The 27917-nt window shown below is 41.9% G+C and overlaps 2 protein-coding genes across 4 annotated transcripts; one reads left to right on the top strand and one right to left on the bottom strand.

Annotated features, from left to right (window-relative positions):
• Positions 1 to 3064: 3064 nt before the first annotated feature.
• Positions 3065 to 6366, bottom strand: tmed2 (transmembrane p24 trafficking protein 2). Its single transcript, XM_069673835.1, has 4 exons — positions 6027 to 6366; positions 5278 to 5470; positions 4660 to 4767; positions 3065 to 4577 (listed from the first exon to the last, which is right to left on the bottom strand). The coding sequence occupies exons 1-4, from the start codon at positions 6204 to 6206 to the stop codon at positions 4453 to 4455; spliced, it is 606 nt and encodes a 201-aa protein (XP_069529936.1). The 5' UTR covers positions 6207 to 6366; the 3' UTR covers positions 3065 to 4452.
• A 947-nt stretch (positions 6367 to 7313) lies between these two features.
• ptpn11a (protein tyrosine phosphatase non-receptor type 11a) lies at positions 7314 to 27669 on the top strand. Of its 3 annotated transcripts, none has more exons than XM_069673067.1 (16): positions 7314 to 7387; positions 10389 to 10511; positions 13226 to 13420; positions 13831 to 14023; positions 16227 to 16346; positions 16446 to 16559; positions 16653 to 16749; positions 16853 to 16950; positions 18721 to 18879; positions 19053 to 19184; positions 21044 to 21198; positions 21286 to 21353; positions 22719 to 22870; positions 22956 to 23074; positions 23188 to 23293; positions 23930 to 27669. In XM_069673067.1, the coding sequence occupies exons 1-15, from the start codon at positions 7347 to 7349 to the stop codon at positions 23255 to 23257; spliced, it is 1836 nt and encodes a 611-aa protein (XP_069529168.1). In that variant the 5' UTR covers positions 7314 to 7346; the 3' UTR covers positions 23258 to 23293; positions 23930 to 27669. The 3 variants fall into 3 exon arrangements, with proteins under 3 accessions (XP_069529168.1, XP_069529169.1, XP_069529170.1); XM_069673068.1 differs by lacking the exon at positions 7314 to 7387 and adding an exon at positions 9080 to 9317; XM_069673069.1 differs by lacking the exons at positions 7314 to 7387; positions 21286 to 21353; positions 22719 to 22870; ... (1 more) ...; positions 23188 to 23293; positions 23930 to 27669 and adding an exon at positions 9080 to 9317 and having other exon boundaries at positions 16853 to 16932; positions 21044 to 21202.
• Positions 27670 to 27917: the final 248 nt, after the last annotated feature.

The following is a 27917-nucleotide window of genomic DNA, read 5'->3' on the forward strand; positions in this document are numbered from 1 at the left end:
TCAGGGGCAGGAAAATCTCCTTCAGCATTTCATCAACATTGTCTATGACTTTCTTCATGCTGTTATCAGCTTCCTGACAAGATGGCTGCTCAGTTGTATCAATGATTGTTGTCCGGCTGAAAGTAGAAAAAACCTGAAGTGAGGACACAGGCTCAAGAGAGTCTGGTACAGCGCCAGGTAACGGCCAGTCATGTTGTGTTTCGATCTTCAATTCAGGAGATTTTGACTTCACAATCCCAGCGCAGTCATTAGCTGGCATATTCAACTTGTTCTTGAGTCCTTCTACGACGTGATGGATGAGTTCTCTGGAAAATCTTTGAAGACGCTGCCATTTGTGGTTGCTCTCAATAGCAGTGACTTTCGAAGTGGGCAAGGCAAAAAAGGCCTTCAGCTTCCTCACAAGCGAACCTGAACTACTGCAGGACATGACTGGGGAGTTCACAGCGTTTGGTCTCTCATGATGGGCAGCATCTTCAGAGTCAGAACTTAGTAGGGACTGAGCAGCCCTTTGAATTATATAATTTGCTATATCATCTACTTGCAGAGGGGCCTCTGAAACTGGACTCTTAACTTGGCTACTGCTTTCCAAAATAAGAGGTGGACAACTTTTAATGGCCCGCTTTGCAAGGATAGAACTCACTGCTTCAGTGACTGTGGTTATGAAGCTGTCTGATTTTAACTTCTCCATAAGTTCTTTTTGGGGAGAAACAGGGGTCCTCTGGGTTTCTGACAGATCTTGGTCCAGTATTATGACTTCCACTGGTATGGCAGGTGAAACTGATCTGTGAATCAGCCCGTCAGTTGCAGCCAGCTCTTCTTGAGGCTCTTTCTGTGGTGCCGTCTCAGCTTGGTCCAGATGAATTACTTCCGTAAGAGCTGTTGGTGAAGTTGATCTGGGATGAGGCTTGTTGAGTCCAACCAGCTCCTCATGGGACTCTGCCTGCATCTGCGGTGTTGCTGACTGATCTTGATCCAGGACTTCCACAACAGTTTTCCAGTACAGGTCTTGGTTGCATTGGCTGTCTAGATCCGCAAAGTATTGCCTAAGTGTTCCTGCAACGCTCACAACCATATTATCCAGAGTGCTGATGCATGTGATGAAGTTGCATACATAAAATGCTAGTCCCTGTGATGGTGGAAAAGTTGCGGTGATGGCCACTGATAGAAGGGAATTAACCTTCAGTACCACTTCTTGAGTTACGAGCAGTTTGAGGTTGTCTGAGAAAACACATGCTTGTCCCCTCACCTGTAAAACCTCACTAAAACTCTGAGCGAGTGAATCTCCCAGTGCGACAGAAATGCTCGCTTCAGATACTTTAGAGAAATCTGGTGACATATTTCCCCGAGTATTGCTGCTGGTGTACTGAATTGCCACTGCCATTACAGCATTTAGGATCACTGTGGAGGCAGACTGTACGATTTGCATGCATATTTCTGCCAAAACACTCCTAGTTAGGGAGTCCAAAACTCCTGCTCCAATCATCCTCAACTGTGCTGGGCACAACTGTTTGAGGGCTGTCCGCACCACTGGGCAGAAGGTCTCGTATGTAATGAGAGGGAGTTCATAAGTCATTTCAGATCTTGACTGTGCCATGGCAAATAGCAAAAGGAAGTGCTATCAGATGATTAAATACTTTTCTAAGGTGGTTGAGCTGAAAATTAAGTACAATTAAATGATCAAGTAACTACTTTTCTCAGGTGGTTGAGCTGAAAATGAAGTACCGTCAGATGAGTAATTTTCCTAAGTGGTCAAACTCTGTCTTCTGTGGACTACCTATGGTATGTCTGAGGATGTTCAGACTTCAAAGCTGCATTTGATCCAGCCTGCTGGGCGTGACAGCCTCTCTGACATCACCAAGGTTTGAATTCTAGAACGTCTCAATCTTTCTGTGCGTCGAGACGTCTTTTTTTCGTTACCATGGAAACGCTCGTGACTTGCTGTCTGAATGACGTCTGAAAACAATGTTGCCGTTTTTGACCGGGTGGTTACAATATTGAATACTCTTAATAAAACAACGGCATTCAATTTAGTCTTTTACTTTTAAAAGAGGCAATATCACCTTGTGTTATAGTATGTTGATGACCATCTTTCAGAGGGTTATAATAACAATAACAATAACTTTATTGATCCCCAAAGGGAATTTCACTTGTCTGGCATCTCATCTACCAGTTACTGAAGAATTAAAAAGTGGATGATCCGTGTTGTTTAGAATGGCCTCAACCTTCTTCACATGATTGAAGTCTCCTGATATTATTCAAAGTGCCTCAGGGTGTTTAGTCTGTATCCTGGCAACTATTTCATGGAGAACTTCACATGGAACTTCAGCAGTTGCCTTGGTTGGGATGTTCACCAGTATTGTTATGATACGACTGAATTCTCTTGGTACATTGTATGGTTGCATACCAAGTGCAAATAATTCTGGACAACACATCTTCTCCTTGACAGCAACTCGAGCAGGACTACATCTCTGGCCCACAAAGCCAGACCCCCTCCTTCTCTCTTGCCATTAGCTTTAGCATCTCAGTCTGACCATATGAGAGTGAAGCCAGGTAGATCCACTCTCATACGGTCAGACAGTAGGCTATATATAGTATATGTGTGTTCTCAAGTACAAAATCTACAATACTGCACTCATGTAAAATGCTGTAGAAATAATAGTCTATTCATAACAGTTCATATATTTCACTATTACAAGGAAAAGTCCTCCTCAAATTCGGACCTACTGTAAATAAAAGCACACACGCATGATCAGATAGTCAAACTTAAGTTTGCAGTTATTAAAAGAAAGTTTTATTTCTGGGACCAGGATGTTCAGCAGTATTCTGCTGTTGCATCTGCTTGTTGTGAGGCAAATTCTGTCCATTGCACATAATGTCGGATAGTTTTATCTGTTATAAGAGATCACAGTTGACATGCATCTTTCAAATACATTTTGCAGAGTAAATCTACTTTAATTCCCTCTGACATGTAGTTAAGTTTAAGTATAAAGCAGCCCATCTCCCCCAGTTTTAGAACCACTTTATAAGACACTGTCGCCACCTATTCAGAAAGACATCCAAGTAATTGTACAGAATATTGGCTTTATTATGAAACCTGGGGCATTTTCCACAGACAACCAATCTACATTTGTACAGATCCATTAATCAGATTTTGTTGTAATCACAAAAAGGAGAGACTGTGTCCAGAGCAGTTCACCTGCCTGAGCTCAGCGAGGATTGTTTTTAATACAAAACTGGAGCATATTCAGTGACATGCAACACTTTGGATGTTGCAGCCGTGTGCTAGATGTGGAGCTGCTGCCTTGGACGTGAGTTTTTACCTTGTATGGGGAAAAAAGTAGGTAAAAGATATTCATTTGAAAGGCATCATTCAAACAGTTGTATGGCGAAGGATATGCTCCAGGAAAAAACAAACAGTTCAGAATTGTATACAATCATAATTTAAAATCCCTAACCCCAACAAAATAACTATAGTAGAAGCAACTAAAGCACACAGCAGTCATTAGGTGTCAGGCCCCTCCCACCCAAACATGTAACACGTTTTTCAGTATTCCTCTACATTTAGCTTTGGAGTTGCACTCCCCAATGCCACCTCATGTCTTCATTGTATTACTGCTAAATGGAAATTGTGAAATATACCGTGTTAGGTGAATTAACTCAAAGGCCAAGAAACAAATCGTTTGTTGCCATTTTTCTCAACTACACACAGAGTCGCACCACTTCCCTGCAAAATATGTCCACTGAAGCACCCCCCACCCCCTTGTGGCATTGATCGCTATGAATTAACAGACAAAGCCAGAAGCTGCACAGTTTCCCTTAAAGACCAGCTGCAGTGTAAATCCTTCAGATATTTAGACGTATTTATGAGGAGTGCAATTTGTTGTTAGAGCGCATTGACACAATGTACAGATATCACATATCTGGCCCATACATTGTCTGACTTGGCGAAGACACTAGAAACAAAACCTCCTGCTTCTCAGACACACGTTTTTTTGTAATATTTTTAATCAAAGGAAAAGGGTCCCGTTTATCTCTTATTAAGGGCTACATTCTCCTGTGGTTGCTCCAAACATGCCTACCCATCGTCTTTTTCATCTGACTGCCGTAACTTAAAATTATGAGCCTAAACGGCCTTCACTCAGGCAAAACAGTACTGGCAAGTAATTTGTACTTATCAAGCAATATTGGACAAAAAAATGTGTTAAAACAAAACAAATAAACCTAATAAAAAACTGACATCTATCCCCGAATCTTTTGGCCATTCGTTCCAAACAAACACTAATTACATCTTTTAAAGAAGGAACCAAATAGGTAACAGGAGAACAAAACCATCTGAGATCCAATCATAAGTAGGCTTTACTCGAATCTGCCAGTCTCATATCCAGAGTGTAAATAACTGTCTTGGTGTTGGAGAAAAAACAGTGGAGGACACAGAGGGGTCGTTTGATCGCACTACACCACTCGTCGGACTTCGAAAAATCTCTTCAGGTAGTAAATCTGTCCGAGTGTCATTGCCACCAGAACCAGAGCTTCAAAGAACGACCACAGGACGACTCTGCTGTTTGTGTTGTCGTTGACTGTAAGGAGTAAAAGAGACCGTTTGTGAAACCACAGTCAAAAATTATGAGGACAAATGATGTTCTCTGGATCGTGACTCACTTGCTCTGTGTATCCTCTCCCGAACCTCCATGTACTCCTGCTCATGCTTTACAGCTGTCATGGCAACTGCCAGCTCATTGATCATCTCCTCCAGCTTGTTTTGGTGGGCTGTAACGGGAAAACGTAACAATCAGCAACAAGGTAAAAGGGGTTGTAGTGCAGAAAAAACATGCATGAGGTATGCAATTCATGCACAACAGTTTAGTGACAAATGTCGATGGTGATGCCTCCCAATCACCAGAGACATTTATGGTTCTTACACTGTGCAAATAATCAAACCAATCACAAACATTACAACTTCATGTTTATAGTAGAAATGCACAATATTAGTTTATGCTATGGAAACAACACTGGTTAGAGAAAACGCTTCAGTGCATCACAAACTCAGAAGTCTTTCACAAAAGCAGTTTGCCCTGAGCCCTACCATCCCAGCTGTCACCACCTACAGGGAGCAGAAAGAGTCCCCAAAATCAAGTCAAACAAGATCAGTAACAGCAGATTAAAGTGAGAAAAACTGGTTTACACTCTGCATGGCTCGTGTAGGAAAAGGCTGAAGTACATGAGATATAGAATTTCTTAATTTATATGCTTTTATTCAAACATAAACCCTTTGTATACCTTCTGTCTCCATGTCTTGGCCTTTGGGGGCCTCTCCGATATCAATGGTGAACATGACGATCTTGGGTGTCATGGTTGACATCTTGTTGCTAAAGCAGAACTTGTAGGTTCCGTCCATGTGTGCTGCCACAGAGTATTTCCCACTGGACTCCCTGTCGCCTTTGTAAATCTGCTTACCATCAGGCCCCGTTATCTGGGAAGGACACAGGACATAAATGTAAGAGCAATCTGATGTTCTGATTTATAACATGAGGGAACAGCTGCAACATATGGCAGCAACATCTGTGTACACTAAACTCGCTAGTGCACTTTTAACATGTAACAGCAGCATTTCCACAGAAGACAAGTCAAAAGCGGGCTAGCAGCATTACATTTATCATGTATTACATACTCAAATACTGTTTTTGCTACATAGTTAGCTAGCATAACTTAGCCGGATGTAATGCTAATGCTGCACTTCCTGTCTAGTTATAAATAATTCAAGCATAATTCTCAACCACTTTATTATAAAAACCTGACCATATTAATCTTCTGTAAAAATTAAATCAAGAAATTAAAATGTAGTGCATGACAGTGAGTTAAAAGCCATTAAACCAGAAAGCAACTAGTTTCACCTGACGTTACGGAGACGGCGCCAGCTAGCTAATGTTAGCACAGGCCTTACGTGTAACAATCACAGGTTAAGTTACAAAAATCATCGATTCCCTCATGTTAGCTGGCTGGTTTACTATCTCACTGACATATCTTACCTCAACATCGATGTCCAGGAAACCTCCTTCGGCAACCTCGAACATGAGGCCCATCTTTGTGCCGGAGTTGACCCGCTCGTAGAAGCACTCCTCGGCATGGGCGTCTATGCTAACGAAGTAGCCGGACGCAGTGGCAGACAGGACGGCCAGCAAGACAACCAGCTCCGACAAGGTAAACATGTTTCAAATGTTTCACAGCGGCTGTCACAACAAAGCTGATGGTACAAAGAGTGTCCCTGCTTCAGTATATCCTGTAGGAGAGCGGGATGTCAGTTTGTATGAGTGAATTGTTGTGGAGAGGAGCCGCATCAGCCTCAGCTGCTGTGTACTGCTCTCTGACTGCCACGTACGGGCTTAAACGGCAAACTGCGAGGGACAAACCTCAGAGAGTGCGCATGGCATAGGCTGTCAAAATGAAGCGGAAAGTGACTCTTCACTTGCCCAGAGCAGGTAGAAACACAATGAGCAGGATCATACTTTTATTTTCATATCAAGTCAGCCTACTTTATTGCTTTATTGTCCTGATTTGTGTTTAAGTTTAAAATATTATAACAACCAAAAGTGAAATTACGTCACGGAGATGTGCTAATTGTACAAAACAAACAAACAAACAAATAAAGGGTGATTCACTCTTTCAGTTTTGGTGTTGTATCCACACTTATTGTTTGACGCTTTGTATAAAGCTTCATCTAAGAAAATTTAATGTAAAGATGGACATTCTACTTCATTTTCTTACATTTTAGACAAAATAATCAGCAGATTGCTCAGTAACAAAAAATATTATTTACAGCCCAAATATAATACCAATAACACCATTAAATACCAAATGCAGTAATGTCATTAAAATTGACAAAGAGACAGATCATTCAGTATTACAAGCTTTTGGTGAATTAAATAATTCTATTAGCTCCTTTACTCTAATGCTGGAGGCCTCCACTTGTATGTCTGAGATCTAACTTTTGGGTGTATGGGGTATTGACCGTGTGTGCAAAGTGCAGTACTTAGTACACAGTAAGTAAGAACCATAACATATAAGACACAACTTTAACAGCTGGCAGTGTCAGTATTTCAGGATTTTAATCTACTGCTCTTAAGAATACTTGCAGCAGTGCCACCATATCTCCTGCCAGATCTACAATCTATCTTCTACTGCTCTGACTTCCTGCATTACTTAATCCTCACACTGTGGCAGCTGTCAGACAGTGACACACTTGTACACCACTGAAAGAGCACCACAGCAGCATGTCGACAAAGATAAGCTCAGTCTATGTTTTCTGATGACATCCTCAGAAAGTTAGGCAGCTAATCTGACATTTATAAATGTTGTGTCTGTCATTTAAGATTGACCGACGATGGAAAAGGTCATTATTGTTTACATTGTTTTATAAGTGAAAGATGAATGCTTATTTGCTCACTAAATGTTGAAGTGTACACTCATAATGGCGCTAGCTGTAACACCCTCTTTTTAGTTTCCAACATTATCTGAAATGTTTTAAAAAATAGAATAAATATATTTTACAATACCTTTATTATTTTATGGCATATTTGCATTCCTTTGGGAGTGATACTGTTCAGGTCTACTGTGCAAGCACATTTTTGTTAATATAAATTGCAATTTACACTATTTTCTTTTAAAATTGTTTAAGTGTGTTTCTGCGCCTTTAGGCCCATTTTTATTTTATATTTTTATTTTTCTATTCTTAAGTTTCAGAAATGTTATGCCAAAGAATCAAAGCACACAATGATCAAACTCTACTTTTTATGTAGTTATAAATAAGTGATCACGTGACATGTGCGGTCTCCGCGGTGGGCTCCGGAATGTTTCGGTTTGACGCTTGCGCGGCAGACCCTTCGCGCAGCTTTGGCTGAACTCTCTGGAGACCCTCCGCACCGCTTATCGCTTGTGCTGCTATAATTATCCTATAAGCCGTAAATTCGCATTAGTTGAAAGTATTGAGACTCCATCATTTATGTCACATTGTTTGCCGGACTGTCCGAGCTCTGTTGAAGCGACAGGGAAGAACGGCCGCCTCACTCACTATTGATGGGGATTACGGCTATTTACAGTGAGTCGGATCATTTGGCTCAGCTCGGTAATAAGAGCCGACTCTTTTGACTCCCAAGTGGTTATTCATTTGGTATCACTTTTGGATTTAATAGTATTGTCATATTCAATAATGTCTTTTAAATTTTTTTTAACCTATGATTGGTATGTGTACACCAATATCACTTCAGTTATAGAATATAATTTTACTATAAACTGTTATTATACTAAGCCTAAGTCTTGAGTAGAATAGAATAAACGTTTTTATATTATTTTATGTGTAAAAATATCAAACATTATTACATATGTGTATTTCAATATTTTTGTGTAGCAACTGCCAGCGCAACATACAAGATTCTCACCATGCCTGGTTATTGATATCTTTACTAAGTGATATGTGTTAGGTAGTATTTAACAAATACATTTAAGGATAACCATTTTACCATGTCATGTATTAATTTACAAAAAAATAAATCAGCTTTCATAAGAGAGTCAGCTCCCCTTCATTCGCCCCCCCCCGCCCAACATTTGCGATCCCACATAGGGGAGCGGCTGCACCGTCACTCCAAAGTTGTATAAAACAAGGCTGATCTAGGATCGGTAATTCAACCTTATATGTATGAGCCAGAATTGCCAGGAGGTATCTGAAAGGTAAGTTGAAAACATTGACAGTGACTTGACTACAGGCTAGTGCAAGAAGACAGTGAATGACGATTGGTCGATTTCAGCGAAAGCAAGGTTCTACGTAGAAACCTGCAGCTGTTCTGAATGGCCCATTTCGGAGGCTACCTTTTTTAAAATGTCATTCTGGAAAAACATGGATTTATGCAGTTTTAACTTTTTCAATGTGAACAAAAAACACCAAAAAATGTGAAACCCATGCAAAATATGAGAATATCCATTTAAAACATATGCCCCCTTTAAGAGTCGGTTCATTGAGCCGACTCGTCCATGAACGACGCATCATACCGCGCACCCTCTGTTTTGTCGCATGTTTGGTGACGTCCAATAATCGACTCGGTCTGAAGTCTCCGGGGCCGAGGCCTACAGAGTTTTTTTGTAACGCCCGCTCCTAAAATTTGGATTCGATGCCCAGATTTCGGTGCCCGTTTTGACCGGGTGTGAGCCGATGAAGCACTTTATCCTGTGATCGAAGCAGAAACGGTCAGAAACGTTAGCCAGCTAATTGTAGCTAAAGCTAACTGCCAGCGAGGAAGTGAGGAGCGAAAAAAAATGACATCTCGGAGGTGAGGGGGGCTGTCTGGAAAACAATGTCTGCTGATTGTGTTAGCTGACCTAGCTAACTTTAACCAAACTCAGCTGTTTGGGATGTTGATGTGTCGGTAAACACGCTGTGAGTGTGCCGAAGTTTCTGGAAAAAAAGGACTGATGCCAGTGGAAAAGCTAGCAAAGAACCGCTTCAGCATACATACTTTTAGCATACACCGGCAACTTAATGTTAGAGCCTGACCAGGAGATGTTTAGGTTTAGTAAACACCGTGAATATTGAGACATTTGTAGCGGTATAGATGTCACATAAACAGAGTGGAGATAGCTTCAGCTATATAATCTCTATTTAGGGAAACTGAATGACAATATGGAGGATAAAAGCCCTGGATGAGGTCTGACTGAAGCTTTTTCTTAGAATGGGAGAGAAAAAGAGAAAAGTCCCCAAAATAGCTGATGGTGCAGCTTAAAGTGGCTCCATACTGAAAGAGTGAGACAGACAGACAGGCAGAGATAGAGGAAGACAATTAGCATAAATCGTATGTTTTATGTTTATATTATAATATGTTTATTGCATTATATTGTGTTTTATGTCTAGTTCTCTGTTCTATATTGCTGCAAGACATTAAGAGCGAAACGTGCTGCATTGCATTGTGGGATTGTTTTCAAGAAAAGTAGTTAACATGGGAGACTTGATGTTCTCTGCAATTATGTGGAAAAAAAACATGTGCCTAATATACCGGTTTCAAAATCAGCAAAAAGGGTTGGAAAATATCGGCACGTCAAATATCGGCAAAAAATCTTATATCGTGCATCCCTAGTATAAAGCTATACTTACTATTTTTACTACATTGCACTGTCTTTAATTTTATAGTTAGATATTTGGACTATCATTTTGCACAAAAGTGTACAGCTCTTTCATTCACTTATTTTGCATATTCTTTATTCTTATATTATTCTGTTTAAGTTCCCCCGACAGTAGGGGTCCTGCTGCTCCTAGCTACCTACTTTGTGTTTATTGTTTCTGCACCAAAACACCAAGTCACATTCCTTGTCCTCTAAAGCTAATCATCATTTTACTCCTCTCTCAGGTGGTTTCACCCCAACATCACAGGTGTGGAGGCTGAAAACCTCCTGCTGACTCGTGGGGTGGACGGGAGTTTTTTGGCCAGACCCAGTAAGAGTAATCCCGGAGACTTCACCCTCTCAGTACGGTGAGTGGAGCGTACAACGCAGCATGCACACTACAGGATGCAGTGTGGTACTGTTGATATTTTCAAGCTTCATACTGAAATTTCTGGTGCTCTTGTTGTATGAGAGGGGAGACAGTAAAACAGAAGAACCGCCACTTGAGCACCTTTTTTCCCTGTGCCTCATGTTCAAGCTTTTACTTCAGGTGCTCTTATTTTGAAAGTATTCTCATTGCTTTTACTGTAGTAGGTGTACGTGTATGATGCTTTTTAAAAGAGGCTACTCGTGTATTTTTTGTAGGTTTTCCAGGCACTTAAAAACTTAATGGTAACAATCAGGACAGGACATATGTGAGGGGAAAAAGAAGAACATCTATTTCAGTTTCAAGGGACATTGGAAATGTTCTTTTTAGCTGTTTAATGTTTGTTAACGGCTGATATGTTGTTATGATGAAATTGAATGTTCCTTTATAAGTCAGTTATGAGTCTTCAGACTTTAAACAGCTGTCCTTGTGTCCTGATAGCCAGACAGATAAAAAGCATCAGATAGCGACTTCAGCAGGAGGATGAAGTACACAACTGTGAATGCATGACTGATGTTGCTCTGTGTCTGCTGGATGTGTGAACAGGAAACTGTTTGCTCACACAGTTGAAATAGAAGCTGTATAATGACCTGATTCCAGCTTCTAAATCTTGAATATTTTCTGCAATTCTTCCTCCTTTATGACTTTAAACTTGACATTTTGGCTTGTAGACAAAACAAGTAATTTGAGGCAGTCATCTCAGGCTTTGGGGGAAACTTTTTCACCATTTTGTGAGATTTATAAACCAAGCAGGTAATTGATTAATCGAGAAAATAATCAACAATGAAATTAATCACTGGTTGCGGCCCTAACATGACCTGTCAGTGTGTGTTTTCAGCCCATTCTTGGCTCTCTAAGTGCTTTAAAAATCAATGAATGCAGCTGTTCAAGTGCTGAAATATTCACACTTTTTATTGATGCGGGAATGATGATGATAAAAAAGTTCCCCACACTAAATTGTGCTTCATTTTTAACCTGAAGTTTGTTAAGAGATGATGGGAAACCAGCATCATCCAAATCAGAAAGAGCAGCCTCTTACTAATAAAAAAGAAGTTTGTGGTTTGATCTCCGGGCCTGTCGAGTCATAAATGTTTCAGATGCAGTATCATTAACTCCGTTTAGCTGATGTAGCCGATGTTATTTCGGTAACAGACACATATTTTGAAGCCGTACAGTCTCTCATCTGGCACCATATTTACTTCCTATGGAAACAAAACAAGTCATGCTCCTCGCGTGGAGACGTTTCCACAGGGAGACTCGTCCCTGCCTGCCGGGTCAAACCAGCACACGTCTGTTTCTCTCTGAGCACATTCAGCTCCACTTTAACAGAAGTCATTCAAAGTTACCAAGCATCAGATCGGCCTCAAGTTCTGCTTTTTCTATTTTCCGATGTAATGCTGGTCACCTAAAATGACTCAACTCTGTTTAACTGCCTATCTGGTGTGTGTGTCACAGAAATGTGCCGTTTGCCACGTTGAATCTCTGAAGCGCCGCGCTGCCTTTTGAGTGCTGTCTCTTCTTTTTTGTGTCTCACCTCTCGCTAAGAATAGAGACGACACCAAAGTTGTTAGATGTGCATGTGACTGGCTGTTAAAGAGATGCAGAATAATACAGATATGGGATCATGGAAGCTGATAAGACACCAGTTTACAAGCTATAAATTCACCACTTACTGATATGAAACTTGAAGGAAAATAGACCTTTTCTAATTATATTTTGCAGCAATGTGGCTTTGCAAAGGTACTCAGAAGGCTGCTCTCTTACACATAGTCCTTTTTAAGATATTTATTTGACCATTATTCGATAGGGCAGCTAAAGAGACAGGAAATAAAGGAAGAAGAGAGGGGGAAATGACATGCAGCAAAGGGCCGAGGGCAGGAGTCGAGCCAGCGGCTGCTGCGTCGAGGTCTATAGCCTCTGTATGTGGAGCACTGCTCTGCCCACTGAGATAAACCAGCACCCCCACATATTCCTTTTTCATTTAAGAATATATTTAAACATTGTAAACCAGAAGGCACTAAGTCTTTTTCTGGATAAGCTATGCCTTGTTTTCTGCTTTATATATTCTGTAAAGATAGTCTTTACATTAATAAAAGATTCGGGCCTTTTATGCCTTTATTTATAGAGAGGACAGTGATAGTGTTGGAAAGAGGAGAAGAGAGAGTGGGGAGGACGCGTGGCAAAAGCGCCGAGGTTGGGAATCAAACCCGGGGCCGCTGCATCGAGGACTGTAGCTTCTGGAAACGGGACGCAAATTTAAGCGCTGAGCTAAACCGAAGTCTGTAAAAGTAGTTTAAATATGGGCGCACATTAGAATGCATATGCTAATAAGAATATATCTACTGATAGACCAATGTTGGCTGATAATATCTGCAGACTGATATATCAGTGTTGCTCTACTTAGTTATATAACCGGAGTGACAATAAACATCTTGAATCATAAATCTTGTATAATTAACATTGATGACTATATGCTTAATGTATTTTATTAATAAAGCCACATTGACTTCTTATAAGGGGAGACGATACCTCACATACTGTAGTGGTTAGATCTTCTTAAAGAGTTGTTTTGAAGGAACAAAGGCTTTCTTTTGAAGTCTGTCTCGTGTCCCTGAAGGCATCATTTCACCAGCTGATTTTCTTTGCTCTCTGCAGGCGAAATGGAGCCGTCACCCACATTAAGATCCAGAACACGGGAGACTACTACGACCTGTACGGCGGGGAGAAGTTTGCCACTCTGGCGGAGCTGGTGCAGTATTACATGGAGCATCACGGGCAGCTGAAAGAGAAAAACGGAGATGTTATCGAGCTCAAGTATCCGCTCAACTGTGCGGACCCCACCTCTGAGAGGTGAGTGACCATGCTGAATGACTTTTCTTACTTTAATTAATTTCCAGTTCTAATGATTTATTTAAATGATCAGATTTGCAGATTTTCTGAGCAGCATGATGTGTTGTTTGTTACATACTTTTCAGATCCTTTTGAATTTATTGAATGCAAAAAAAATGTCTACCAGAAACCCAACATTTGCTCACACTGCTGCGTATCATTAAGTAGACTTACTGTAAAATGTCCTTTTTTTCTTGCTTCAGAAAGAGGAACTGACTGTGTCGTGGTTTCACACAATGTACCAATCTACTGTATGCTTCTGAAACATTTCCCAACAACTCCTTTTCCACTGATAAAATATGTACAGGTTTAAAAACATACAAACATGTTGAAACAATCTTTATTTTCAATATTTTATCGTCTTTCGTCAGGTGGTTCCACGGACACTTGTCGGGCAGGGAGGCTGAGAAGCTGCTGACGGAGAAAGGGAAGAACGGCAGCTTCCTGGTCAGAGAGAGTCAGAGCCATCCGGGGGACTTCGTGCTCTCGGTTCGTACGGGAGACGACAAGACGGACAGCAGTGACAGCAAACCTAAAGTCACGCATGTCATGATCCGCTGCCAGGTAAACACGCCCCCATCATCATTACCTCTGTGTTCTTACTGCCTCCCTACAGCACAACCATCATAACTGACTGCTACAGTGTAAGCTGCTAAATTTAGACATCAGCACTTCTTTTGATGGTGTTGTACAGACTGATACAGATGTTAAAATGAGATACTAAATCCCCCGACGCATGCACATTTCAAGTTCAGATGCTATGACTCTCAGTTAAAGAGGGGGTTTTATGCTGTTTCACATGTTAAGACACATAATGTTACAATGTTGGAAGTCCAGACTGAATGTTGGTGAAGTTTCAGATCTGTAGGTAAAAGTATGTTGCAGTAATCTCCAGGCTTCTCAGCTCAGTCTGCAGGCTGCTGTGAGCGCCAGGTCTCACACAGTTATTTCTACATGCTGCACTTTGTGACGTCACAAAGTGCAGCCTCAGCAGGCTTTGGAGAGCTGGCCAATCAGAAGAAAGTGGGCTTGTGTGGGCGCGGTTTCTTAAAGGGATAGGGCTAGGTATCCATAAGAATTTCTTGATTCACAAGGTTCGATTTGATTTGATTTCCGATTCGATTCGATATATATTTGGTTAGGGGTATTTCAGTTACATTATCAATGCACTGCTAACTTGGTGCATTATTAAGGTGCAACATTTTTAATGTTTACAATAAAAAATTGACACCAAAGAAGTTACATATACTTTTTATTAACATGACCAACACACAGCAGTCGACACAATATTAACAATTTTATGAATTAGACAGCTGATTAAGTTTTTATCCAGTTTCATTAAACAAACTGGGCTTCAACTTGCGCGAGATTTGTCCACGAAATCTCACAGCGTGAAGAACAAAACCGCACAAGACTTCTGGGGAGAGGCACGCTGAATAACAACATGCAGAAAAATACACTTGCGCCCAAAGCCGACGCTAACAGACATCATTGCAAAACTAACTTACATATTCATGGACACACATACGATAAAAAGAGTCAGTTGGCGATCACGAATGTCTCCGTAGTAGGTCGTGTTTCGGGGGAATGCGCTTAGTCGTGCTGCGTTCAGGGGCGCTCAGAAATGGGAGTGATCAGACACGATTTTACACATATTTTTAAAGATCGATCTCAGGGTTTATGAATTGATAGTGGGTTATACAAATGAGAATCGATTTTATAAAGCCAGCCCTGGAGCTGACTGTATGAGCGCCTGCACAGAGTGTTTTTTAACTGTAAATGATGCTAAGCTACTCCACAGGTATCACAGAGTGAAATAAGAAGCTTGAATTTAGCACAGTACCTCCCCTTTAAGAACATCACCCACAGTATGCAGTCCTATCACCAGTTCTATGTAAGTAGAGCCAATACCATGCTGTATGGATAAACAGCCTATTAACCTGTCAGGTGTTGGTTCTACGTTCTTTATTTTGTCACAAACTGAAGTGTTGGGATGTAAACGCTTTCTGAAACAGCCACATTGTGACACGTCCCCCATGTCCATGCAGGTTTTGTATGCGAGTGCAGCTGTGGGAAAGTGTGGCCGATATTGATTTCCCTTCATGTTAACACGTAATGACTTTTAAACATCAGTATCATTAAATTCTTGGAAGTAGGAGGTCGACAGGCTGGCACCAGACCAGCTCCTACCCTGCTGATCGCATCCTGCTCTTCTTCTCTCTGTTCTGAACCCTGACAGTCGCCGTGCGGTTCATTCTCTACTGATTCAGAAGACAGGGAGATGGAGGACAGACCGTAGCACCGAATCATCCTAACTTACTTAGATAGAGATAAGGTTGAAGATCAGCAAAGTTCTCTGCAGTTTACTTGGACAAATATGGAGAATAAAACGTACATTTCAACATTTCTATTAAAGGGGAATTTAGTGTAACATCCTGAGACTTACTGCCTGGATGTAGTTCAAGGACGTCTCCCCTTAAAGTGGAGTACAGGTGGAACAACAGCAGATGCTGTGACGTGTGTTACACCCTAATTTTCACATAGAACGTTTCATTATTTGCAGGATAGTAAAATAATGCATGTCTCAGAACAGTCTGTCCTCTCACCGTCCCTTCAGCTCTGTTACGCAAACATAAAAAAAGGATGTATATAAGGCAGTAACCTCAGAAATCTAATTATTGATCTATCTAAGTGCACTAAACGTTTCGATTGCCTCACGATGGTGGTCCGTTCTGTTGTGCTCATGTGTCCGTGGCTTCTTCTTCAGCATGACCTGAAGTACGACGTCGGAGGAGGCGAGAAGTTTGACTCCCTCACAGACCTGGTGGAGCACTACAAGAAGAACCCCATGGTGGAAACTCTTGGCACCGTGCTGCAGCTCAAACAGGTACGTCTCGTGTCAGACATACATTTCTCACAGTGAGTGAAGGCTGCGTATTCCTGATGTGACTTCTGTGCTGACTCCCGCTGTCCTCCCTCCGTTCAGCCCCTCAACACTACTCGCATTAACGCCGCAGAGATTGAAAGTCGAGTTCGAGAGCTGAGCAAACTAGCCGAGGCGACAGACAAGGTCAAACAGGGCTTCTGGGAAGAATTTGAGGTGAGTGACCTGTGTTTGTTTGCTTGTGATTGTTCCTCCTGAAATCAAGCGTTGCTGGTTGGAGATTAAATCCTGCTTCTTTCCTCCATCCAGACCTTGCAGCAGCAAGAGTGCAAGCTGCTGTACAGTCGCAAAGAGGGCCAGAGAGCCGAGAACAAGAACAAGAACAGATACAAGAACATTCTGCCTTGTAAGATGTTTTCCTGCTATAACAGACCCTCAGCTTATCGCCGCAGGATTCACCTGAGCAGGTCTGAAAGGTGGATTTGAACTGTTTGTGTTTGTGTTTGCAGTCGACCACACTCGTGTGGTGCTGAATGACAGGGACCCAAATGAGCCGGGCTCTGACTACATCAACGCCAATATCATCATGGTAGTATCTGCTGTCATGGTAAACTCACTTCATCCTCAGGGACACACACAAACAAACACACACACACACACACACACACACACACACACACGCTGACATAAACTAGATACATGGGCTAAAATACATTTAAAAATAATACTTCAGGGCAAAACCATATGATTTGTTTTGCTACTCCACGTCATCAGGAAGAAAAGATAGAAGTATAAATTCAGAATTACATGTCATTGTGTTTAATATTCTTCTAATAGACACACTTAGACAAAAAACTGTGCAATATATGACATATGTTTGCAGCGATTCTGCGCGTCGCTGGCGTGTGCCCATGAGTAATTGTATCGCAATCCTTTTATTGACCCTCGCTGAGCACCACCAGCGCACTCACGCCTCCTTTATTTAGCGCGCGCGGGGCTCTAGAGCAGTGGTTCTCAGCTGGTCGAGCATCAGGACCACAACCACCTCCTGTATTCCAAATCGCGACTCAGCAACATTTGGCGCAGAAAAACGTTCTTTTAACAGGCAGAAACCTCGAGCAGAACCAGACTCGTGTTGAACAACCGTCTGCCTCCACTGGATGGGCCGAAAAATGCGATAGAGGGAGATGCAGGATGGAGACAGGCATAGGAAACGTCTTAGGAAATCCATCTCCTTCAGAATAAAAGCGCAAAATAGATTTAATACCACAAATTTTTTTTCATCAAGCACACATCTACGACCCACTGAAAACAGCTCCGCGACCCACTTTTGAGTTGACATCCATGGCTCTAGAGCATTACCAATCTGTTAAGTACAAGTTTCACCTGACGCACCGGTGCGCCTGAAATTAAGCAGATTACAGACATAACAGCTGTTAGAAACGTGAACTGGAGGTTGGCGAATCGTGGGCTTCCTCTGCTTGGTGCTTAATGCTTTCTTTGGACAGTCACCCAGCCTCCCCGGCTTCCCGGTGTTGTACTGCAGCTCTACGAGGGCTGCCGGCAGAGGAGCCGATGCTACATTAGCCGGCGTTGTTTGGTCCAATGTAAAATGACTGGCTGCATGATGGCGCTGATTACGTAGTGTAAAAAGAACTTGTGTTTTTATAGCTGGTAAAAAATGTTTGTATTACCCGCCACTGGCAGATAATCTGCATATGTTTTTACTTAATGTTTTGACTTCCTGACAAAATGCTTGAGAGTTTGTTGTAAGGTCTAACGTTACTGTGCCATGAAAATGAAAGCATTTTACTGGTTTAAAAATGCCGTTAAGAGCACCTCAAACAAACTACATTTGTATCTCCCAACCGTGTATGTTTTACCTTCAAGTAACGCTAAGCTAACGTTACTCTCATGAAAGCAGAAAGTTCAGTGCTAAAACATGCTGACCTTTTATGAGAGCGACACTGTGTGGACTCATCAGTAAAACTTAAGTTTGTGGTACGTTTAGATCAAGAAAGGGGGCTGTGCATCGCCGATGTAATGTCTTTAACATTAAAACTGGTTATCTGTGAATCTTTACAGCCCTAAAACACACACACACACACACACACACACACACACACACATCATTCATTCTGCACTTATTGTCTAGATGTGGATGAGATGTAAAAACTTTATGATCACGTGTGTTCAGTCGGTCTGTTCTCTTGTTATGTTTGACTCTGTGCTGCGTTTTAGTTGTGTTCATTGCGAATGTTCAGCCGGCTGTCACATCTGTGTGTGTGTCTGTGTGTGTGTGTCTGTGTGTGTCTGTGTGTGTCTGTGTGTGTCTGTGTGCGTCTGTGTGTGTGTCTGTGTGCGTCTGTGTGTGCAGCCGGAGCTGGACTCAAAGTGTAACAGCACCAAGCTGAAGAAGAGCTACATCGCCACTCAGGGCTGTCTGCAGAACACCATTAGTGACTTCTGGAGGATGGTGTTTCAGGAGAACTCTCGAGTCATCGTCATGACCACCAAAGAGGTGGAGAGAGGAAAGGTACGCAGACAACATGCCCAACTGTCAGCAAGCATCAGTCCGAGATAAAACAGACTCTGTATTTTAGGTGTTTTTCTCACATTTCATGGACCAAAGGTGTTCTTCATCTTGCTTTCTGACTCCCTGATGTGAACGAACCTGCTCATTGCGTGGATGTTTTTGTGTCTCTTCAGAGTAAGTGTGTGAAGTACTGGCCCGACATGTCGGCTCTGAAGGAGTACGGAGCGATGCGCGTCCGCAACGTCAAAGAGACGGCTGCACACGACTACATCTTAAGAGAACTCAAACTGTCCAAAGTCGGCCAGGTGAGTCGTGTTTGTGTGTGTGTGTTTATGTCAGTGTGTGCATGATGGTTAACCAAGTGGAAGCTCGTTGTTGAAATTATTATAAATATTTTAGGGTCTGTTAATCCGTTCTTTTTTTTTTTTTTTAAGATTATTTTTTTGGCCTTTTTGGCTTTATTTTTTATAGGACAGCTGAAGATAGACAGGAAGTGTTGGGAGTAGAGAGTGGGGGATGACATGCACAAATGATCGGCAGACCGGGAGTCGAGCCTGCGATCAGTGCGACGAGGGCTGTAGCCTCTGTACATGGGGCGCCTGCTCTACCGACTGAGCTAAACAGCGCCCCCTGTTAATCCGTTCTTAAAGTAAAGTAAATGCTGTTTCAGTAGATGGGATGTGTAGCTGAAATGCACATGTCATTGTGCTGCTGTAGACACACACGAGCTGTTCTTATGGACCAGTCGAGTTCAGGATTGTTGCTGCATTTCTTCTTCAGAATAAATAAAGGAATTTCAATTAATTTATCTTTAACTACCAAAAGTGATTCATCCAAAGGATGCATTTAGCACTACAGCGCACATGCAGGCAGCTTTGTAGGCCCCATCCCAATCTCATACAATACAAAATATGTACAACAGGTATAGTTCAAAACTGTACAGGTGTGCAGGATATTGGTGAGTGCAAAAAGCTTACAGTATAAAGTTAAAAATAGTGCCGTGTACAGACGATATAAAAGTCTGAGTCTGATGTAAAGTCATTAACATTCGTGAACTGTGGAGTGACTGAGGGGCTGGATGAGAGTCCATGTTTTGTGAGGGGGTGTGAGGCCTGCCAGAGGGGAGGGTCTCAAAGAGACTGTGTCCGGGGTGAGAGGGGTCGGCCTCTATCTTACCTGCACGCCTCAGGGTCCTGGAGGTGTACAGGTCCTCGAGAGATGGCAGATTGCAGCCAGTCACCCTCCTTGCAACCACATACTTGATGAACTTCATGTTGTCATTTACAGATTAACGTAGGCTATTTCCCGTCACCGTCCATGCTCGCTTAGTTTACATTTAGTTTTATATTCAAACTTTATTGAACGCTACTTCTATGTACGAACATTTGTTTACATTTAGTGGGGGGCTGGACAATCACGCTTGTATACGTTACCAAGTTCGCTATGAACTCTGGGTAACTACCAAAGGAAAGTCTGCAGATATGTGGAATCATGGAAAGTCCACAATTTGGCATCTATAAGTGTTCATCAGAGTGCTCACACACCTGGTGATGTGACAGTGGGACAGTGGAACGTGCCTCAGAGTAAAAACTAAATAAAACATACTTTCTTTGAAAGAATATTCCTCCAAAAACATTCAGCTGTTTAATGTGGGAAAAACAAGATGACATGATGACAGCGTAAATAACTTTTTAAAGCATAAGAAGCCTTTATTCTGCCTAGTTCATATTTTCCTGTCATGGAGAAATCCCATTAGAAACAAACTAACAAATACTGAGTCTGTACGATCTGCTGATATATCCTCTTCCTCTGACTCATAGAGCTCCACACATCAATGAGTCTCTCTGTGTCACTGGATGACATGTTCCTTTATTAAGATGAACGTTGGCGTTGTAGTTAATTTTGACTCGATCCCCCGCACACCGTCCTGCTGCTGGAAATAGACACTAAAGGATGAAATGTGGATTCATCTGCCGCTGGAAATAGTCCCCAACAATGCTCTGAATATTCCTGTCTCAGTGAGATGATTCAGCCTTATTCTGGTCTTTTATTGGACAGGTTGACAATAACACAAATATAGAACAGGACCAGACTTATTAAGAATATCAGTGTGAATGTTATGAGACTGTGTGACTAAAGGGGTTCTTCTCTTGTGTGTTTTCAGGGGAACACAGAACGCACAGTTTGGCAGTACCACTTCAGGGCCTGGCCGGACCACGGAGTCCCCACTGACCCCGGCGGTGTCCTCGACTTCTTGGAGGAGGTCAACCTGAAGCAGGAGAGCATACTGGACGCTGGACCTATTGCGGTACACTGCAGGTAAACACAGGAGTCGCACACAGAGAACACTTAAACAAACGGGCTCAGAGGAAACATGTGTACTGAAACACTCTCTCTCTGCCTCAGTGCAGGGATCGGGCGAACGGGAACGTTTATAGTGATCGACATCCTGATAGATGTGATCAGAGAAAAAGGTGAGTCTGCATGTCGCTATTTAGAGTGTCTTGTTAGATGAGCTTAAACACACTTTCATTCACACATACCCTGATTGATGGATAGGCAGATTCTTTACTGACATTAAAGACAACCTTTGCATAAATGTGTAAAGATGTCACGATAGCAGCATTTTAAACTTTGATACAATACTAGTATAAAACCGATGCTCGATACCACGGCAACAAAAACAGAACTTTCAGGTGCAAACATCTTCTAATTCTGCTGTTTGGGACGTTTCTGGGTGTCAGTAATTGTGCAGTGGTTTTTAGCTCACAGCCGACAGTCTGCAGGTCGGGACTAAATGAAAGCGTAGAGACCTGGTGACAGCGCTGTCTCTCTGCTCTGCTCTCTGTCTGTCTGCGACAGATGCTAACATAACTTGTTCATCTTTTACAAGATGCCAAAATGACTTTACAAAACGGCGGTATTGCCAACAGTCTGCTGTGTCTGAGCTGAAGGTGACGAAGGCCGGAGCAGACACACACACATTCAGCAGGATGAAGCGCGACTTCAGCTGCAGACAAACTATATCCTGTACCTCCCTGCGGGGTTGCACGGAGGTTTAGACGTCTTATTTTTCCGTTTCACAGTTTTCTTTTAAATTAACGCCACTCGCGTTCTTCACTTCCTGTCTGTGTCGCTCTGCCACAGCTCTCTCTCTCTCTCTCTTTTGCTCGCTGCAGATTGGGGTTGAAAGTCTGACTGTGGATCTCTTGTTTTTTTAAAGCTTTTGGTGCTGTTGAACATAAAAAAACAGAGATTGTATCATTTTAAACACGTGGTATCGAACATTTTGACAACCTTAATTTATACACACATTTACATATATGCACATAAATGCTGGGTTTACATGGAGCTGAATACTCTTGAATATATTGTTATTCCTGATTACCTCCTGGCTGGTGTCTGTTGTGCATGCCCTCCAAAATAACATTGGTAAATGAATAGGGAACAACCTGCTGTGATTTCCCCCTGTGCCTCAGTAAAGCTAGAGGTAGTAATGTTCATGAAACTGAAACCAAAAACAGCAGAAGAAGAATGAAGTGTGCACTTCAGACGATTAGTTACAACAATAATTTTGCTATTTTGCTGCATTTCAGTGATTCATAACTCGCATGTCATATTTACTTTATCAGTTCGACATTTATGAACCTTTATTTGGTCATTTTTCTGCATTTGTTTTCTCCTTTTGTCTTCTTTTGATACAAGCACTTTGTATCTTGTTTTTTATGGTTCCCAGTCACTCACATATTTGAATACCTAGTATCCACCCAGTTTACTTAAAGGGTTTTGCTTCGTGTGCAGAGGATGCATTAGAGTTAAACATTGTCTTGGTGTTGCAGGTGTGGACTGCGACATCGACGTGCCAAAGACCATCCAGATGGTCCGCTCTCAGCGCTCGGGGATGGTGCAGACGGAGGCGCAGTACAGGTTCATCTACATGGCCGTGCAGCACTACATAGAAACACTGCAGAGACGCATAGAGGAGGAACAGGTGTGTCACAGATAACAACTCACTTTCTCCGTTTCTTTTTCCTGCTCCTTTCTCTAACCTCCCCGTGTCCCCGTCTTCTCTGCAGAAAAGTAAGATTAAAGGGCGCGAGTACACCAACATTAAGTACTCTTTGTCTGACCTGACCGGAGGAGAGCAGAGCCCTTTGCCTCCTTGCACTCCTATTCCTACTCCCACCTGCACAGAGTGAGTACTGCTTCAGGAGACGGATGCAGAATGTAACTTATATATTAAAGCAGCTTCGCATGGAAGCCTTTTGAGTCGTTTCTCAGTGTGTATGTTTGCTTTTGTTTCGTCAGGATGAGGGATGACAGCTCCAGAGTGTATGAGAACGTGGGCCTGATGCAGCAGCAGAAGAGCTACAGATGAGATTCACCTTTGACCCCAGTGCTCTGTCACTTCCAGGTAAAAGAAATGCAACAAAGGGAGTAACAAAGGCTCGACCTTGGCTCTAAAAGGGTTTGAATTACGCTGACTGTAAAAGCTAACATGTTAAATACAGCATTATAGTAGAAGATCAGTCATGTGTGACGACTAGCTTGGTGTCATGGGAAAGGAGTTAAACCAACCTTCCCTCATCTTTGCGGGCACTCTAACATCTTTTATGTTATTATTCTGGATCTACAGCCCGGCCTCATTTCTACCTGCAGAAGGCAGCAAATATTAGCAAAAAAAAGCCCTCAAAATGCAGACTGAGCACTGCCTGCACAGCTCCTAACTGCTGCCCTCAAGTGGCAAAATACATAATGCTTCACGTAAGAAACGCTTTCTTGTTAACTTCTACTTTGCCCAGTTTGTTCCTGCAAAACAGGGTGCAGTTTAAACCACTCTGCGACTATCAATAGATCAAAAGCAACTATGATGCATCTTATAGCCAAGATAAAATGCAAATATAACACAGAGAAATATAAGTATGAAGCTTGATCACTAACTTACCCAAACTCCAAGTGAAGGCCTGCTTCTCGCTGCAGGTGAGCTAAATAAAGTATCCATCCACATTCGAGTACATAAAATAAGCATCTTTCTTTGTGTCTCCTTCAGGATCTTGATACCTGACAGTTTTTTGCCAGCCACACCTTGACGCCTGAGACTTGACCGTAATGACATGGAACAATGGAAAAACACACAAATAACCCCCACAAAAACACGCGAGAGAGACCAGACTCCAGGGTCCTCCTGGTCTCTCTCATCCTACGATGAACATTTTAGCCCTCTAGTTGAATTCTAAACCACTGTGATGATCAGAAGAGCCTTTGAGACGCGCTAAACCCCTATGATAGTAAAACACACGTCGGGTTTAGCCTTTAATAAATCTCATCCCAACAAGGGCTGCTAACAGCGAGCACTCTCCTCAGAGGGAATAACCTAGCTAACCTTCGCTCATCTCTCATTTTTTCTATTTCTTTTATTAACCAAAGGACGATTATGTAGATTGTTTGTTTGTAGATGGAAGTGTTCTGAAAGAGGCCTGTGCCAAAACCACAAATGATTTAATCCACATTTTCTCAGCCATTTAAAAGTCTCTATTCGGCCTGTAAAGCAGAGGGAGACGAGACCTTATTTGTGGACGAAAGTGGGGCAAATTTTCCAGTGATTCTTGCCTAGTTTTCACTGTGTTATATAGAGTAATGTGTCTGAATGAAGAACTATTGGCATTGTAGTATAACACTATATTTACTGTTGATTTGTAAACTTTAATTCCTTTTTTTTAGCGCCAGAACCGCTTCGAAGAGAAACTTTATTTCCGGCTGTTCGGCGTGTGAATTAACTTTGTGTTGTTCAGTGTTTGTTAGTTAACCATTCCTGAGCTCAAGCCGAATGCCCTTACTGCTGCACTTTTATTTAGCAGCATTAACAGTTACAGTCAAGCCTTGATTCACCTGGTGGATTTAAAATAATAATCTAATGTGGGCGGAAGAGGGGAGTTCCTCACGCCTGCACGTCTATGTCAAAGCTGGTGTGATGAAATATTCCGATTTCAGGGGAGTCTGTTGTGTATCTCAGTCGCAGACGCACGGCTGCCAAAAAAACTTTGTTTTTTTAAGTTTTTTTTAAGTGCATATTACTTTTTCTGTCATATTTCTTTTCCTTAAAAACAATTGCCTTTTGTGTATTGCCATTAACTATTTTGTGCACCACATGTACCTAATTTTAAGAGTCACTGTTTTAAGAAGCAATCACATACTTCCCAGCTTTGGCAATATAGATAGTCATTGTTGTTGTAGATTGTCGGCCCTGTTGGTAGTCAGCTGGACTCAGTAGTTTATACAAACACACTCACATATACACATTAATACTGGTTTCTATCTCAGAGTATTTTCTTGCTGTTAATCAAACTAAACCATTTGAAGGAATGTTTTGACATTTTGGGAAATTTGCTCACTCATACTTATAATAATTCCACCAGAAGATCGAAACCACTCTCATGTCTGTGTGCTAAATATGAAGCTTTAGCCTAGCTTAGCTTAAAGACTGGAAACAGATGGAAGCAGCTAGCTCAGCTCTGCCCAGAGGTGACCAAGAAATAGTTCCAGTAAGTAACAACCTGTAAAACAGCACCTTGACGTTTATAAAAATCTGCATTCATATGAGAAGTAAGCTACAAAGGAAGCTCATACCTGTAAGTTAACTACCAAGCTACAGCCTATTAGCTTAGCTTAACACAAAGAATGGAAACAGAAGAACAGACTTAGTACGGCTCTGTCCAAAGTACTTAAGTAAGTCACTGCCGAGGGGCCAAGAAAGTTCCAGCATGTAGCTCCTTGTTAACCTGCAACTCGCCATGCTGTTAGCTGGTCTTTCCATGAGGAGATTGATACCACTCTCATGTCTGTATGCTAAATATGAAGCTACTTCCAGCAGCTGATTAGCTTAGCTTTGCCAAAGGACTGGAAAAGGGGGAAACAGCAAGCCTGACATTTTGTAACGAATTAATGTGTACAGAGACAGAAATATGTGCTAACTATGAAACTATTACAGAGAGATGATTAGCCTAGCTTAGCATGGGAAAACATAGCCTTCTCTGTTAAGAGCTGTTGTTGCTAACAGGCCAAGAAAAGTTGTTTTGCATTGACAAGCTAGTATTTGAGGGAAAATCTGCCTTTCTTTGAGGAGATTGATACCTCTCCCATGTCGGTGTGCTAAATATGAAGCTGCTATTAGCAGCTGATTAGCCTAGGTTAGCATAAAGACTGGAAAGAGGAAGCTACAGCTGATTAGCTCAGCTTAGCACAAAGACTTGAAACAGGAGGAGGCAGCGAGCCTTGTTCTATCAAAGAAGGATCAATCTACCTTTTAGTGAGGTCATTAATACCAGTGTCATGTGTGTATGCTAAATATGAAGCTACAGCAGGATCCAATTAGCCTAGCTTAGCATAAAGACGGGAAACGGGTTGAAACAGCAAGCATGGCTCTGTCCAAAGATAACAGCAAGAGCGATTGATACCACTCTCATGTTTGTACGCTAAAATTGAAGCTACAGCCAGGAGCCAATTAGCCTAGCTTAGCATAAAGACTGAAAGAACCTAACCTGACTCTGTCATACGTTTTAATTTGTACAAAAATAGAAATGTAAAAATTAAACGGCATTCACAAGTTGCTGTCAGAAAGTTTTGTCACCTCCAGACAGAGCAAGGTTAGCTGTGTCTGTCTGATTCCAGCCTTTATGCTAGGCTAAGCTAATTGCGTGCTAACTCTCGATCTATTCATCAAACTCTGTCAGAAAGCAAACTTCCCAAAATGTCCATCGTTTCCTTTGTATTCACCCCAACAATCAGCTGCAGTATTTTGGGATGTCTGATGTTTTGAACTCATTTCAAACGTGTGGCCTGAGTATTTTCTGCACATTTGCTTTCCATCACTTCGCCTTGAGGAACTACAATCTTTGAACTTACTGTAACAACGCTGACTCAGAATCTAAGACAAAAGGACGAAGCGGCTCGACTCTTTGCCTTGAGGGACATTTCTCAACAACCACTGATCCAGGATCGAAACGCTTCTTTCTTATCGCATTAAAAATCATGAAATAAGTGTTTTTATTTTAGTTTTTTCGGGGGCTGCTTCCTCCCCACCGGTGGACTCTGCTAACACCCGGCTGCTGCTTCACAGCAAGTGTTCTTTGATTCTCCTCCTCCGGGTTGAACGCCATCCTCTGACTGAGTTATGAGACCTTCTGTAGTTTGGTGTACTGTATGCAGTTTTATCGTCAAACGGATGACTTTGTACGTGTCTGATGTTTCGTGGAGTGCGAGCTTGTGCTGTGTTGCGTCCTGTGTGTGTGCGGGGATGTGTGTGTGTGTGTGTGTGTCTTGTATACTTTCTTTTTCTTTTCTTCCCTGATGATAAAACTGCTTTCCATTAATCATGTAAGCAATTTAGATGCATAGACGTGCCTTCTATGCATATGCCTATGTGTATGTGATAGCTATTAATAAAACAACGACACAGTGCTCTTTAGTTCCACCGCCATTCAAGAACCTGTAACACTTTAATGTGAATAATTTCATTCTGAACAAAAAAAGGAAAAACCGGTGATCGCAATGCAAACAAACTATATTTTTTAACATGTATATTGTACATGAATACCTGGTAGAGGAGAATGTACTTACTAAAACATATCTACTTGCCAATAAGATATACTGTATGTATATTCCTACAGCTTTCTCTCTGTGACACAGGGAGGGACCTCTCACAAAGCTTAAGAGGTTTATTGTATGACTTTCAATGCAGTTAACCATGTTAACTAAACTCAATAACAATAAATGGCAAGCTCATGCCACATAAGACACATTTCCTTCTGTGTGTTATTTACGTCTTTGTAGCTCGTTGCTCACTGTTTCTGGTATTTCAAAGGGCCGAGACAAAGTTCTTGTTCAGGTAAAGGATCAGGTATATTTTACATGTTTGGGGTTGAAATAAATGACTCTATTTAAAGATGCAAACTCCTCTTGTTGTACAAAAAAGAGGGCAAAATCCCCCCGGAGCGGGTGTGCTGTCATCTTGTTCATTTGTATCCAGAGTTTGAGCAGTA

This window comes from Semicossyphus pulcher, unplaced genomic scaffold (genome assembly GCF_022749685.1).
Source record: "Semicossyphus pulcher isolate SPU_LCO1_2020_fin unplaced genomic scaffold, fSemPul1.0.p SCAF_22, whole genome shotgun sequence".
NCBI lineage: Eukaryota > Metazoa > Chordata > Actinopteri > Labriformes > Labridae > Semicossyphus > Semicossyphus pulcher.